General features: G+C 39.9%; 1 protein-coding gene across 2 annotated transcripts in view; it reads right to left on the bottom strand.

The window, feature by feature from the left end:
- HCRTR2 (hypocretin receptor 2) overlaps positions 1–11,537 on the bottom strand; it is a 107,357-nt gene extending 95,820 nt beyond the window's left edge. The window contains exon 1 of one of the 2 annotated variants that reach the window (XM_070586302.1): positions 11,032–11,537. In XM_070586302.1, the coding sequence (XP_070442403.1) occupies positions 11,032–11,254 (223 nt within the window). In that variant the 5' untranslated portion in view covers positions 11,255–11,537. The remainder of the gene's footprint in view (positions 1–11,031) is intronic. The other variant, XM_070586303.1, reaches the window with a different exon arrangement.
- Positions 11,538–13,706: the final 2,169 nt, after the last annotated feature.

Here is a 13,706-nt window from a genome sequence, read left to right as displayed (position 1 = left end):
GGACAAAAATAAAATGGCATGGTTATCATAGCACATAAAGGGGGTAGTAATTCACACGGGGCCTTCTTAGAAACCATCCTTGAAGATATGACGTGGGCTGAACAAGAGCCACCCATGAGAGGGTCAGACGGGGTTAGAAATTGTGAAGGCTGTAAAGCAGGAATATATTGTTTGTTCAAAGAAAAGAAATTATGCTACAATGATAATCACCCAAGGAGGCTCCTTCTTACATGAACGTTAATTCAAAGACTGACTCATCTCTAGTGTATTTCTCTTTTTCGCTTCCCTGAAGGTTAGTTTATTTACCTAGGGAATAGTTGAAAATATCTCCCGATTTTGGAAAAGTCAATGCCTTATATCCAGTTTTTGGCATTTTTAAAGTTTGGAAGGTAGCTTCTTAATGCTGCTTGAGAAAACTGGAGTGTATTAGAATCATATTAATCATATAATACAATCCCCAAAACGTGTGTGTGTGTGTGTATGTGTATGTACGTGTGCACATGTTTTCACTGATGTTTTTAAGTTCTTAATTTTTTTTTTTTTTTTGAGGAAGATTAGCCCTGAGCTAACATCTGCTGCCCTCTTTTTGCTGAGGAAGCCTGGCCCTGAGCTAACATCCATGCCCATCTTCCTCTACTTTTTTATATGTGGGACGCCTGCCACAGCATGGCTCGCTGAGTGGTGCCATGTCCGCACCTGGGATCCTAACCTGCGAACCCCAGGCCGCCGAAGCGGAACGTGTGCACTTAACCGCTGCACCACCAGGCCGGCCCTCTAAGTTCTTAAATTCTTATTTTCCCCTTTTCCACTGAGATAGTTTGGCTTCCTATCAGTGACAAGTTGCAAAGTTCATTATGCCTGGGGGGAAAAACACATACATTTATAAACTAAGGTAATCTCATTGACTTTCAGGAATCTGTGAGTCACCATCATCATCTCTGATGACTTCAAAGAACGAGGTCTTTCTAGGCTTCCCGTGTCTCAACTATAAATCAAGCCCAAGCACATAAATGTCCCGATAATTGTGAAGTTCTTTTCCTGTCTCAGCTGGTGAGATTTGTTGACGTATTTGTTTTTGAGCTTCCTAAACTTGGGGAACTTTTATATTAAGTATTCTAACTGGAGAGATTAAGTTTTTAGCTATTTTTCATAATGAAAAGTTGACTCAGTTTCACCCAGTGACAAAATGGTTTCTTAAGCACCTAACCATACTTCGCTATTTCTGTTCCAGAAAGTTTAGCACAATCTGCACATTTTAAGAAAGACAAAGTGGCTTCAAAATGATATTTATAAGCAATATACTTCTCTACTGAAGTGAATGACTCATCAAATTCACTCTGAATTGATGAAATAAAGTATTATACACAGTGGCTTTCTGACCCCATTTCTAGCAATGTAGTGATCAAATCAAGCTTCCACAAGGTTGTAAATTATGTACTTTATAAATTCATTTTAGAGTCACCTAGTAGGAATTAGAAACTCTCTGAAAATCTAGAAAAGGATATTACAATTTTTAATCACTGCCATATTCCCATTGCAAGCCAGGAATAGAAAATAGAAGTTTTTAAACTAACCAAGTTTTAGAAATTTTGAAGTCTTACTATGTCAACTTGTAGTAGGGAAATGTTCCTTGTAATTCTCTGAGGGCTGACCTAGCATCAATGTAATATCTTCATTGATTATTTGAATGATAAAAATGCCATTTAAGATAAATTTTCAAATGAACATATTTAGAGCCCATTAGAGCATATTTAGAAAGTTTCAAGTAATTTGGAGTGAAAATTGGGGACTTAGTTTCAAAATATGAAAAATTTTTATCAGATCTCAAATTTTTAAGCTTTTGAGTTTCAGTGTGAGTGATCTAAAGGTCAAAATGATGGATGGCTAGGAGTATAGAGACCCATTGGAACCGCCCAAATAAGTTAGTACAAAAATGATTTTAATGAAAAAGTTTATAGACTATTTAAAAATATTGATAGACCTATGACTTGCAAGATTTATAAATACATCTTTCAGGAAAGAAATGTACAAAATTATCTTAAAGAGAAATTACTTCTCAAATTTAAATATTCAGCAAAGCAAAAATAGCAACAGTTTTTCCCTTCCTTTAGTCTTCTTTTTCCCTCTCTTTCTTTCTTTCTTTTTCACTTTCTCCTTTCCTTCCTCATTCAGCACGTAGAAGCCTCCTAGAAGTAATTATCTAGAAAATTTTGATTATGTCTTTTACTATTTATTTTTTTCATTAAAATAGGCTTGATTAAATGAACCCCAAACAGGACACAAACCTCAGTATGAAAACCTTCATGAGTTTTTCTGCCTTTGGATTTATTCTTTACTTTACCCCCAGACCGCTCTCGGGCAAAATGCAAACCAATGACGGCACTGTCCTTAAAGTCTTTGAAGGGCTCCCCTTAAACTACAGTGTCAAAGCCGGCCGAGATCTTCAGGAGGGCACACAAGGCCTTTCGTAACCCAGCCCTTATCTAATGCTCCAGCTTCATCTGGAGACTCTGCTCATCCTCACTGCACTGGAGTTACCCAATTGCTTAATATTCTCTTCATAGCCCATGCTATTTCACGCCTCTTTGATTTTGTTCACGTTGTTTCCTCTGCTTAGAACATCCTTACCCAATTTTCTTCACCTTCGTAACTTGAATTCATGCATTAAAACTCAGTTGGGGCATCATCTCCTCCTGGATCTTTCTCTAATCCCCCAAATGGAACTAAGTGCCCTTCCTTTGTGTTTTCATTACATCCTGTAACTCATCTATCAGAGCACTTGTCACGTTATATTATCTGTTAACATGTCGGTTTCTTCAACTGGAATGTAGGTTCCTTGGTTTCTATCATCTTTTTACTCTAGACCCTTAGCACAGTAATTGGCACAAAGTCTCCCAATATATACGTTACTTCTATTCGCAGAGATCAAAAATGTGAAGTGGATATATCGATCAGCTTATTTTAGTCTTATGCAATTAAATGCTTGATTCCTCTAAATTCCCTTGTTCTGAGTCTATGCAAGTTAAAGTACTTTTAACTATGGTTTCTGTCACAGAGACAATATTCCCTTACACCTTCCAGTCCCACTTGTAGTTAGGTTGATACAATGTGATTGGTTTTAACCAAATGATTATGAGCATGACTGACACGTGTTGCTTTTTGGCAAAGACAGTTAAGTGCCAGTATATTTTTTTAACGTTCATTCTTCTCCCACCATGACAACTTTAGAGGCTATATAACAACTTATCCCCAAATTTAAAAACTTAAGACAACGAACATTTATTATCTCACAGCTTCTAAAGGGTCAGGAATCTGTGAGAAGCTTAGCTAGACAGTTCTGTCCCAGAGGCTCTCTTTAAGTTTCAGTCAAGCTGGGGTAGGTGGGGTGCTGTTGCAGTCACATTAAGACTCAATCTGCCTGAAGGATTTGCTTCCAAGATCATACATGTGTCGTTAGCAGGCCACCTTTCCTCTCTGGCTGTCGGATGGGCATTTCAGCTCCTCACCATGTGGGTTACTCACAATAAGACAGCTTACTTTCTCCAGAGCAAGAAATCCAAGAGCAAGAGAGAGAGTGAGAACACAAGGCAGAAGCTGTAATCCTTTATAATGTAATCCTGAAAGTGACATACTATCATTTCTGTTGTATGTTGTTAGCTACCCAAACCAGTTCTGGCACGGTGTGAAAAGGGACTACACAGGGGTGTGAATCCCAGGAGATGGGGAAACATTGGGAGCCATCTTGGAGGCTGGTTACCACAGAGGCCACATATTGAGGTTGTACATAAAACGTGGAGGACACCTGGGCCATGAGTCATTGGATGAAACAGACTCTTCAACCCACATTAGATGTTACATAAGCAAGAAATAAACTTTCGCAATGCTAAGCCAATGAGAATTCAGGGTTTATTTGCTACTATGGCATGGCCTGGCTATTCAGACCAAAAAACCTCTTCATGTACAAATGTCTACAGAAAGAGACTGTGATAATTGAAAGGACTTCAAGTATTCTAGGATCTTTAAGAGTAAGTTTTTATTTAAAATTAGAAGATTGGAGTTCTTTTTTTATTTTCTTTTGTGCCAGGTTCCCCAGGAATTTGGTTAATAAACATCTGTACTTAGAATGTTGACAAAATCAGGTAACAAAGACATCATACCTGAAGGCCAGACGAAGACAGTTGTCATCCCTTCTCCTGGCCTCTTGGAATACCAGAAACTGGCAAGCTTTTGCCAAGCTGACACATCACCCTTGATATTCCCATGTACTCAAACTTTTCTTTTAAAGTGACTTAAAATCGCTTCAAATACTTGAACTTTTTCACTAAATAAGACCTACCTCATAAGATTTTTGTGGAGAATGAATGAGACAATACGTGTAACAATCTCTTCTGTAGAGTCAAATACTATATAAATACTAAACATTGTTCATATGTATTTAATATTAAAAGCAAATTACCAAAAAAGATACAATGGAAATATCCCAAGATATTTTTAAGAATAAAATACATATTTATTCTGAACAGTTTGTTTTTTGCTTATGAGAAAACAGTTCTACTGGAAAGAAATTTAATGCTGTTTCATTTTTAATTTTTTTTAAAGAAGATTAACCATGAGCTAACATCTGCCACCAATCCTTCTCTTTTTGCTGAGGAAGACTGGCCCTGAGTTAACATCTGTGCCTATCTTCCTCTACTTTATATGTGAGAAGGCTGCCACAGCATGGCTTGACAAGCGATGTGTAGGTCTGCATCCGGGATCCGAACTGGAGACCCCCGGGCCTCCGAAGCGGAATGTGCACACTTAACCACTGTGCCACTGGGCCAGTCCCAAATGCTGTTTTAAATATACATCCAACCCATTTACTTGCTTAAGCGGTCATCTCTCATTGAGAACAAAAGTGAAATGAGTAAATTCAGTCCTAAGAGTCAGCTGTTCAAAAAACTGGTCATATATGTCATGTATTTCATCCAACAGCATCTCAAAGTGTTCCATTGTCAGTGTCTAAGGTCATTTCATGTCTGGCGTGATGAGTAATGCCTCTTCGGACATATATGCTCTAGGAACACTATTATGTGACGTAAAGATTGACGTATTCGGTGTAATCAATAGAAACATAACTTTTTTAAAGGTTAACATTAATTATGTCAGAAAAAGAAAATGCATGAGTAGGTTTGAAAACTGAAAGAGGAGATAGAAAGATCTTGAGATTTTCTGAGTTATCAAAAGTTGAGGCCCTCCATCTTAAATTGTGTCTAAAGACCACATCTTCAATGACAAAAGAATCCTTGGCCACAATTATCTACCATTTATCCAATGAGTCACCCCCCTAAACAGGCAAAAGCATTTTTGGCAGCACCTATTTTACCTTGAAATTTTCTCTGGTAGAGTGACCCTGGCCTGACCTTGATTAGCTTATCAAGTGAGCTCATTCTTATAGCTGAAGAACCATCGTCTAGCAGAGGAAGAGCATGGCAGTTTGCCAAAGCAACTCTGTCCCTCGTTTAGAGGGCACACCTAAGCATCATTTCCACTCTCTTTTCTTCTATGTTTCTCAGTCAGGCTTAGCAGGAAGGGAGACAGACAGGATGAAGTAATGGAACCCAGGTGGGCTATGGAACCTGAAATTCATATTGAAATCTACTGCTGCTACTTACTGTCTGAATGAACTTCGGAATAAGTTAAAATATCTTTCTGAATTTCATTTTTCTCATTTGTGAAACAAAGCTATTAATCTCTTCATTATAAATCTGTTGTGAGGCATCAATGAAATACATCTATTCACTGTGGAGCCTAGCATCTGGGACCTGGCATACGGTACTCAGTAAATAGTCTTCATTTCCCTTTACAGTGAGAGGAGGAACAGGAGATGAATCCCCTCAGCTTTACCCGTCACATGTCATTGACTGGACCTTACCGGTGAGCCATTATGTAACAGAGCCAGCATCTCTAAGGGTGTGGGACATGTCAGAAGGCTACAGGAAGAAAGACGGAAGGATCTTCTTTCACCAGTGAGAGAACACCAGCGGTGGATACTTCTGAAACTTGAGGAGCTGAGTGAGAATTCAGGGATTTTGCAATGCTACCGTGGCTGCAGTACATGAGGATTTGCAAATATATTCTAATATGAAATAATGGAGATTCATATAAATATATGAAATACATATGTGTTCCCTAATAAGTTCAATAAAAATTTTAAAAACTGGACTATTGTATTTGTATTTGAGTGTTAGATTTGGTCTCTTGAAAATTGGTATTGTTTTCATTATTTCACTTTCCTCATGTATTTTTCTTTTAATTATAGGAAGAATCCATTACATTTAAATTATCAATAGTACATATTATCTCATTATTGTCTGTCTATGACAAATGTTGCTGTTATCTGTGAGACAGCCACTTAGAAAGTTATCACTGAGATTCTGTTCAAGTCAAAAACATGACTTATTTTTACCCAGTAAAACTAAGTAGTTACGGTTTTAGTAAAGATGTTGAGGCATCAGTTTAATTCTTATTCAGATAAGCAAGTTTGGCATTCTGTAACTAAAAAGACTGAAGTTTAAAGCATAACGGCTAATATGTCTATTGCAGTCACTGTTCATGCCTTCTACAGGATGTTGGCAGAGATGAGTAATGTATTATCTCTAACCTCTTTCTGCTTCTTGTGTAGGAAATGGTGGGTTTACAAACATCCACAGAGCTGAACTGGGCATTAGGAGAAGCAGAAAAGAAATGTCTCTTAGGCTTCGGCGTAGCCGGAACTTGCAGCTCTGCCATTTTCATATCTGGGGAATCACGTTAGGTTTGTAAGAAACAACCCTACTGCAGTTCTTCCTCTCATCCCACCCGCTCAATTCAGCTTAACTGTTACTGGGTAAATGCTTTACTGGGAAGTGTGCTTTAAATGAGTTCAATCAACATTTTAACAGTGTACGTGTATGTGTATGCATGTGCGTGTGTGCACATGCACTCTTTAAAACTTTAATAGTGATAGACCAACCAACTAACAACTCAGAAACTCTGGATGAATGGGACCCAGTGCAGGAAAATTTAAACTGAAAAAAAGAGAGAGAAAATCACCATGATTAGATTAGGTTCATTTTACTAATGCCTTTTAGTAAAACACTAAATTGAGAAAAAGTCTAGAGCAGAGGCCATAAAGAGCTACAGACTGGCCATAGAGGCAGGAGATGGCTGCAAACCACATCAGGGAGAGATTTCAAGTGAGAATGGAGGGACGGAAGTTGGCATTTAGTGTCTACTATGTGGCAAGAAAAAAATAAATATATACACACATTTATACACATATATAACTATACAGAAGATAGCTATATATTATATCTTGATAAGATTTCTACAGGCAGGCATTATCAACCTTAATTTTCAATTGGAAAAAATAAACTTGGAGAGTTCAATAACTTGCTAATGGTCACACAAGAAGCACAGCTGGACTGAGGTCATTTGTTGAATGTTCTCCTCATTTTTTATATGGAGACAACAGGGAAGATAGAAGCATTCCAGGTGAATATCATGATATTGTTGAATGCAGAAGCAGGAGAGGTGGAGAACTGCTCTTTTCTTCCAGTTGTTTAATGTTTGAACTGACTAAAACCCATCTCTCCAACCAGTTTCACTCAAGAAAGAACAAGTATGAATTGCATCAAATATATTCCTTTGAGTGTCCCAAAGAGCCCCACACACACTCATTAATTTTAAAAACAAGTTATTGCTCAAAATGTACTGGTTGGATATTGGATATCCAAATGATTGGATGCATCTACTTGTTACAGTACAAGACATACTTAGGAACAGGTTATATGTGGCATAATTTTGATGATACTGAAGAAACGCTGCTTCCCAAAAGAACATTGTCCCATCTTCCTTCCTAGGACTTAAAATTGTGTAATTAGACATGCACTCATCTTTTATTGGAGTGCATCTATGTACATACACAAATACACTCATGAAATTCCATGTAATTTTTGCCTTATTTTGAATGACTTTTGCCACAACTTTCCCCAAGAAACTGCTTTCCACCTCTGCAAAGAAACATCTGATAGTGGAGAGAGGATATAATGAGAGAGAGGAACCGTGGAGAGAAGAAAAAAGAGGGGGGAGGATCAAGACTGTGTCATTCTGCTCAGAGCATATCCTGTTAGATCATTTCACAAAAGGACATTGTGGGAGAAATGACTTCTAACTGATTACATTGTATTTGTAAGTTCAACAACGTTGAGATTTTCCAAGTAGTCAGTTACAAGAAAGTACAAATGCTGAACTGACCTGAAGGGTCAGTGATTGCATCTGCTGCCCACACTGTGGTATTTCACCTTCATACCTAATGTTGCCTCGTTATCTTGCATGAATAATGTGATTTCTTGTCCTGCCACTCTCTGCATAAAATTACTTACACCAGAGGGGCAAAAAAGCAATTCTCAATCTAATTCGTTTTGCAAACTTGACAGTGGCATCAAAGAGCAGGAAGTTCTCTGTGAATAACGATACTGCTCATTTGTTTAAATGTCAAACTTAAACCTCATCAACTTTCAGGGAATATGTCAGTAAAGAATGGGTTTCAGTTCAGCCAGAGAGAATTTCAGTGTCGTTTCGTCCTGAGGAAAATAGCTGTCAGTATCTTCAGAGCAGAGTGCTTTGAGTAAACCTTTCTTTTTAAACTGAATGGAATTGGCTATTTCAGCACTTGAGGCTGTGGACAGTGCTCTCTTCCTTAACAGGAAAACAAGTAGCCTCACTGTAGAGGTGTTTTCTTCTTGAGACCAAAACACTCCCCAGGCTAGCAAACATGTACCCCTAAACTATGCAGTTAGGACATAAAGACTATACATCGCAAATCTGTGCAAAGCCAGAATAAAATAACAGCAAAGAGGAGCAAACTTTATCACAGAGATTAAGCCTGAAATAAAATTAGAAAAGAGAAATAGCTATGATTTGTACATATCCCTGCAAACCATGTCAAATTTTTACTGCAATGCAATAATTTTCCTCTCCGGATAGTTTTTGTTGGAGAGAATGACAAAGCCATTAACCTCTCATGGTAATTTATTAACAGTGGACATAGATGCAGGGGTGAACAGGAAGCACATTTAATAGGCTTGCAGATAACCAGGAGCAAAGAATTCATTCTCTATATGCTTTCTAGCTCTAGAGTGGAATATCAATGGAGAATTCTGGATCTGAGGTCAGAAGAAATGGAATTGAATGGAAATCATGTTCCTTAATAAGTCCTTTCATTTCTCTAAGTCTTGCTTCTTCTTCTGTCAAATGTGGGTTACTCTGAGGTTTAAGTGAGATAGTGTATGTGAAGGGGTCTGGCACACAGTAGGCACTCAACAGATGTTCAATTTGCTCAATTTGTTCAATATTTACTTATCATTAAGTGTCGGCATAATGCAGTGAAATGTTGCTGTGCTAGTGGCCATGTGTCTTAATAATCATAACCCTAAGGATGGATGACAAGAAAGGCGTTATTATTAACAGACTTATCCTTATAACAAAGATCCCTAATCATGTGTGTTTCCAGCTTCATAACCTTGTTTGCATCCCTAAAAGATTCCTTTTATGTATACCTTTAAGAAATCAACAAAAGGAAAATAGTCTGAAAATAATACAGAAAGAGCCAACTAAAGTTCTCAGAGGATTCTTATCTCTCTTATCAAATAATATTCTACCAGCTCTTTCTAGAATGCCTCTCAATCATGTCCTACCATCTATTCTGTCTGCTGAGTGGGTGAGACACTACTTTGAATGCTTCCTACCAAGATTGACACACTTGGGGAGAGAAAGTAAGAATCAGGTTAGTGTTGAAAGCCGGGTAAGTTCCTTACCATCCTCCACTGCAGCTACAAATTCTTTCTTTGGTCTTCAAAGCCTCCCAGCCTCTCTGACCTCCTTCACCTTCTCCCCTTTTTATAACTGAAAACCAAGAGCATCTTCTCTCAGCCTCCCCCATCTCTTCTTGTTATTTTCAACAGAGATTCCCTCCACACTGCCCTCTGCATTTGAAACACCTCCCACTCTCCATTCATCAAGGTACACGCTTCTTCCATTCACAATTCATGTTAAGTCCTCCCTCCCTGACAAAACTCCTTTTCTTTAAGTGGATTCCCCAGCTGCCCTAATAAACACATCCCACAGCCACCCTATCACCACTGCACTCCCTCCCCAGCTCTCAGAAATTGTGCAGAGGTGAGGAGTGGGTGAGGAAATCTATATTTGCATGCAAACCTAGACAGGGATAAATAGAGACTAGTATTAATCTTGGTCTCATCTTTGAAGAAGAAAAACAAAGTTAAATATTCCCCGAGCCTGGCAACAAGCATGCTCTGGAAAAAATATTGGTCGAATGGATGAATGAATGAATGCATGAATGGATGGATGCGTGAATGATTGCAATCTCCCTGGCACTTTTCTCAGATGCCCCTCCTTCTTGCTTGCTCGCTGCATGGTTCCCGTTGAATTCAGCTTCAGTGCGTGAGTGCACCCTCCTGCTTTGCTTTTGTCTCCATTCCCTGCCCTTTGATTACCACCTCTAGATAGAGTCTTAACCTCCTCCCCAAAGGGCACTCTACCAGCTCACAAATCCTTTGTGACTTCAACTGCCCCAGAGACCTTGCTCTTTAAGGGAACAGCTTTGCATTCTGCCACCTTTACTTCTACCCAAGCCCCCAAAACACCCAGCCACCTTACACAAAAGGATGACTAATTTCCCCACACTCAACAAAATCCGCCTGGAGATCCCGGTCGCTGCCCCTCTTCGGCGCTTGTCACCTAGACGCTTGCGAAAGAAACGCGGTTTCCCGCTTCTCTCTGCAGAAAAAGGAATCACCATTCCAGGGCTGGATCCTGGCTTTTGTACAATCAGAAAACTTTTTTTTTTTTTTAATAGAAAACCCCACCCCGAGAGCAGCGACCTCTTTGTTTGCATCCCAGAGGGAGGGAGGGGTCTTTAGAGCCTTAGCAGCCTGGGGCGGAGGGGACGCGACAGCCCCCTGGAGGGCTGCCCCGGACGAGACTCACCCAGGACGTTCCCAATGAGAGCCACCACGAACACGATGATGTAGCCGGCGATCAGGACCCACTCATATTCTTTCGGGTGTAGGTACTCCCTCCACAGGTACCGCAGGAATTCCTCGTCGTCATAGTCGGTGGGGTTTAAAAAGGGCTCTTGAGTTTCATTCAGCTCCGAAGCCGATGACCAGTTGCGACAAGGGGGGGAGTCCTCCAATTTGGTGCCGGACATCACGGGCTCCAGTCCGGTTCGGCTCAGTGCTGCAGGCTGCTCTTCCCCTGCCCCATGAGCACTGGGGATGTGCGGCGGGAAAGGCAGAGCGGAGAGGCGAGAAGGGGCTCCGGAGCAGAAAATGACGTGAAAAGTTATCGAGCCAATGCCTCCGGAGTCTGAGGCCGGGCAACTTCTGCGGCTGCTTTGCTGTCTTTGCAGGCGATTCTGCACCGAGAAGGGAGGCAGCTGAGGACCTAGGCGCCAGGCTCTGGAGCTGCAGCAGTGACACCGGCAGGAAAGAGCTACCTCTGGCTCGGCTCAAGCTCGATTAGTCCTCATTCCAGCACCGAGTCCGCAGCCCACAGCCTCCTCCCGCGCCCAGGGAGAGCTGAAGCTGAAGTGGGGAAAAAAAAAGTAATGAAAATTATTTTAACCTGTTTCTCTGCGGGCTAAATCTCCCTTTCTTTTACTCTTTCCTCTCTTTCTCACGTCCAGTTTCTATGGACCACAGAGAGACATGTGTAGGTCTCCACAGACAAGCATGCCAGTGCACGGTTGATATAAGATCCGTTGATGCATTTGTCTTTGTAAGGTAAATATAAAAGTAACGAGGAGGAGCCACGGTGTTCCTCAAGCAGGACTATGCAAAAGTCCTTTTAGGCAAATGTCTTCTCATTTGTTAGGTTCTGCCAATTTAGCACTTGCTGAATCTTCAAGGCATCTCCTCCTCTTCCCTTCCTCCAAACTGGGGAACCAGACCATTTTTGAATTGAAGGAGATATTTAGCTGAAATTTGTGTATGCAACAGCAAGTGTCATATGAAATACAGCAGCAGGATGCTAAGAGTCATAAATGTGCTCATAGCTAGTGTTGTCAAGTGAAGGAGACCACCAACACACCGAAGAGCGTTAATCAGATTCTGAGTAGGATGCAGTGGTATAAGCAGAGTACTCTCTCTAGTGGATACCATCCTGCCAGTCTTTCTTCTCATTGCCTCAGGACTGCTGTCACCTGCCATTCTCTCATGAATTGATTTTGTCTATAAGAATAGTATTTTGGGATTTGTCAAAGTATGAGTTCAGGATCTCTTCATTCTCAATAACTGTGATAAGAGCATTGCATTTGATTGACTATAATATTGGACTTTGGAGGGGCCTTGGAATCATCTAGGCTGAACTTCAGCTTAATATTAGAAGCCTTCTGATAACATTGCTGATGTGTCCTCACCTGCTTTGGATGTGACCACCACAATTCACTACCTCCACCATCATGGGACTGCTCTAAAGGTTAAAAAACTGTTCCTTACATTACAATAGGGTCTTAAATCAACATTTGTCTTTCTCAGTCTTTTACTCTCAGTTCTTAGTTTGCATCTTGATGTTACATGGAATACATCTTCCATATGACAATCTTTCACATATTAAAAGTAAGCATCATAGCCCCCCACTTCCATGCTCCCTACTTCACTTTCCCCAATTATTTCCATTGTTTTTGAAATGACACTATTCCCACAACCTATATTTACTTGGTCTTCCTTAAGACAGTAGTCAATATCTTGCATGATACACAACTAAGAGGAAATGCAGTAATCTGGTTTGGGTCTTGCCACTACAAAATGTACGCTGTTATTTGAAGCAACCGATGCCTGTACCTAATTATTTTTTAATAGTCGCAAGACACGGTTGGTTCCTATTGAGCGTTTAGTCAATAGCCCTTACCCAACTACCCCCAATCATAATTCTTCACATCCATTTTGTACTTTACAGTTTGCAAAATTCTTTCATACACATTATTTTAAAAATCCTCGGAGGCTGGCTATTATGAACCCTGTTTTATAGATGAGGAAACTGTTCCTGGGGAAATTTAATGATTTACCAAAGGTCAAGTGACTAATCCGTGGCAAAACCATCCAGTTCTTCTGATCCTGGCCCGGTGCTTCTATTATTCTGCAGATGTCATAATGCACAAGAAATACTATGTTGTATTTTCCCAATCTTCACCGTTCAAATTTCTTTTTAAGAGAAGAGAATAAATAGGCATTTTATCTTTTTGACAAGTATAGACTTAGTGCTCTTATTCCACTCAATGATACAAGTTAAACAAGATTGGCGCTTTCTTGCATTTTACTTTCTAGTGAAGTTAGAAAGGAAAAAAATCAACTAGTAAATGCATAAGAAAAATATTAGGAAGGGATATGTGCTATGATGAAAACCAGGCATGGTGAGGTGATGGTGACTGGGCCGTCCCAAAGGCCAGGTTCGAAATGGATGGTCCCAAAGGCCTCCTTGAAGAGGTGACATATGTGTAGGACACTCAAATGATACATGCATATGTCGGTTTAATTTTCTTAATTTGGAGTGTAAGCAGATATTTTTAAATGTTGATACTGTTATCCACAGCATTTGCCATTTCTCCAGACCTCTTGTCGTCAGTAAATTTGACAAGCAGGGCTTCTTGGCTTCATTCAAGC

This window comes from Equus przewalskii, chromosome 19 (genome assembly GCF_037783145.1).
Source record: "Equus przewalskii isolate Varuska chromosome 19, EquPr2, whole genome shotgun sequence".
Classification (NCBI taxonomy): domain Eukaryota; kingdom Metazoa; phylum Chordata; class Mammalia; order Perissodactyla; family Equidae; genus Equus; species Equus przewalskii.
Note: the sequence above shows the minus strand (reverse complement) of the source record. Positions and strands in the feature narration are given on the sequence as shown.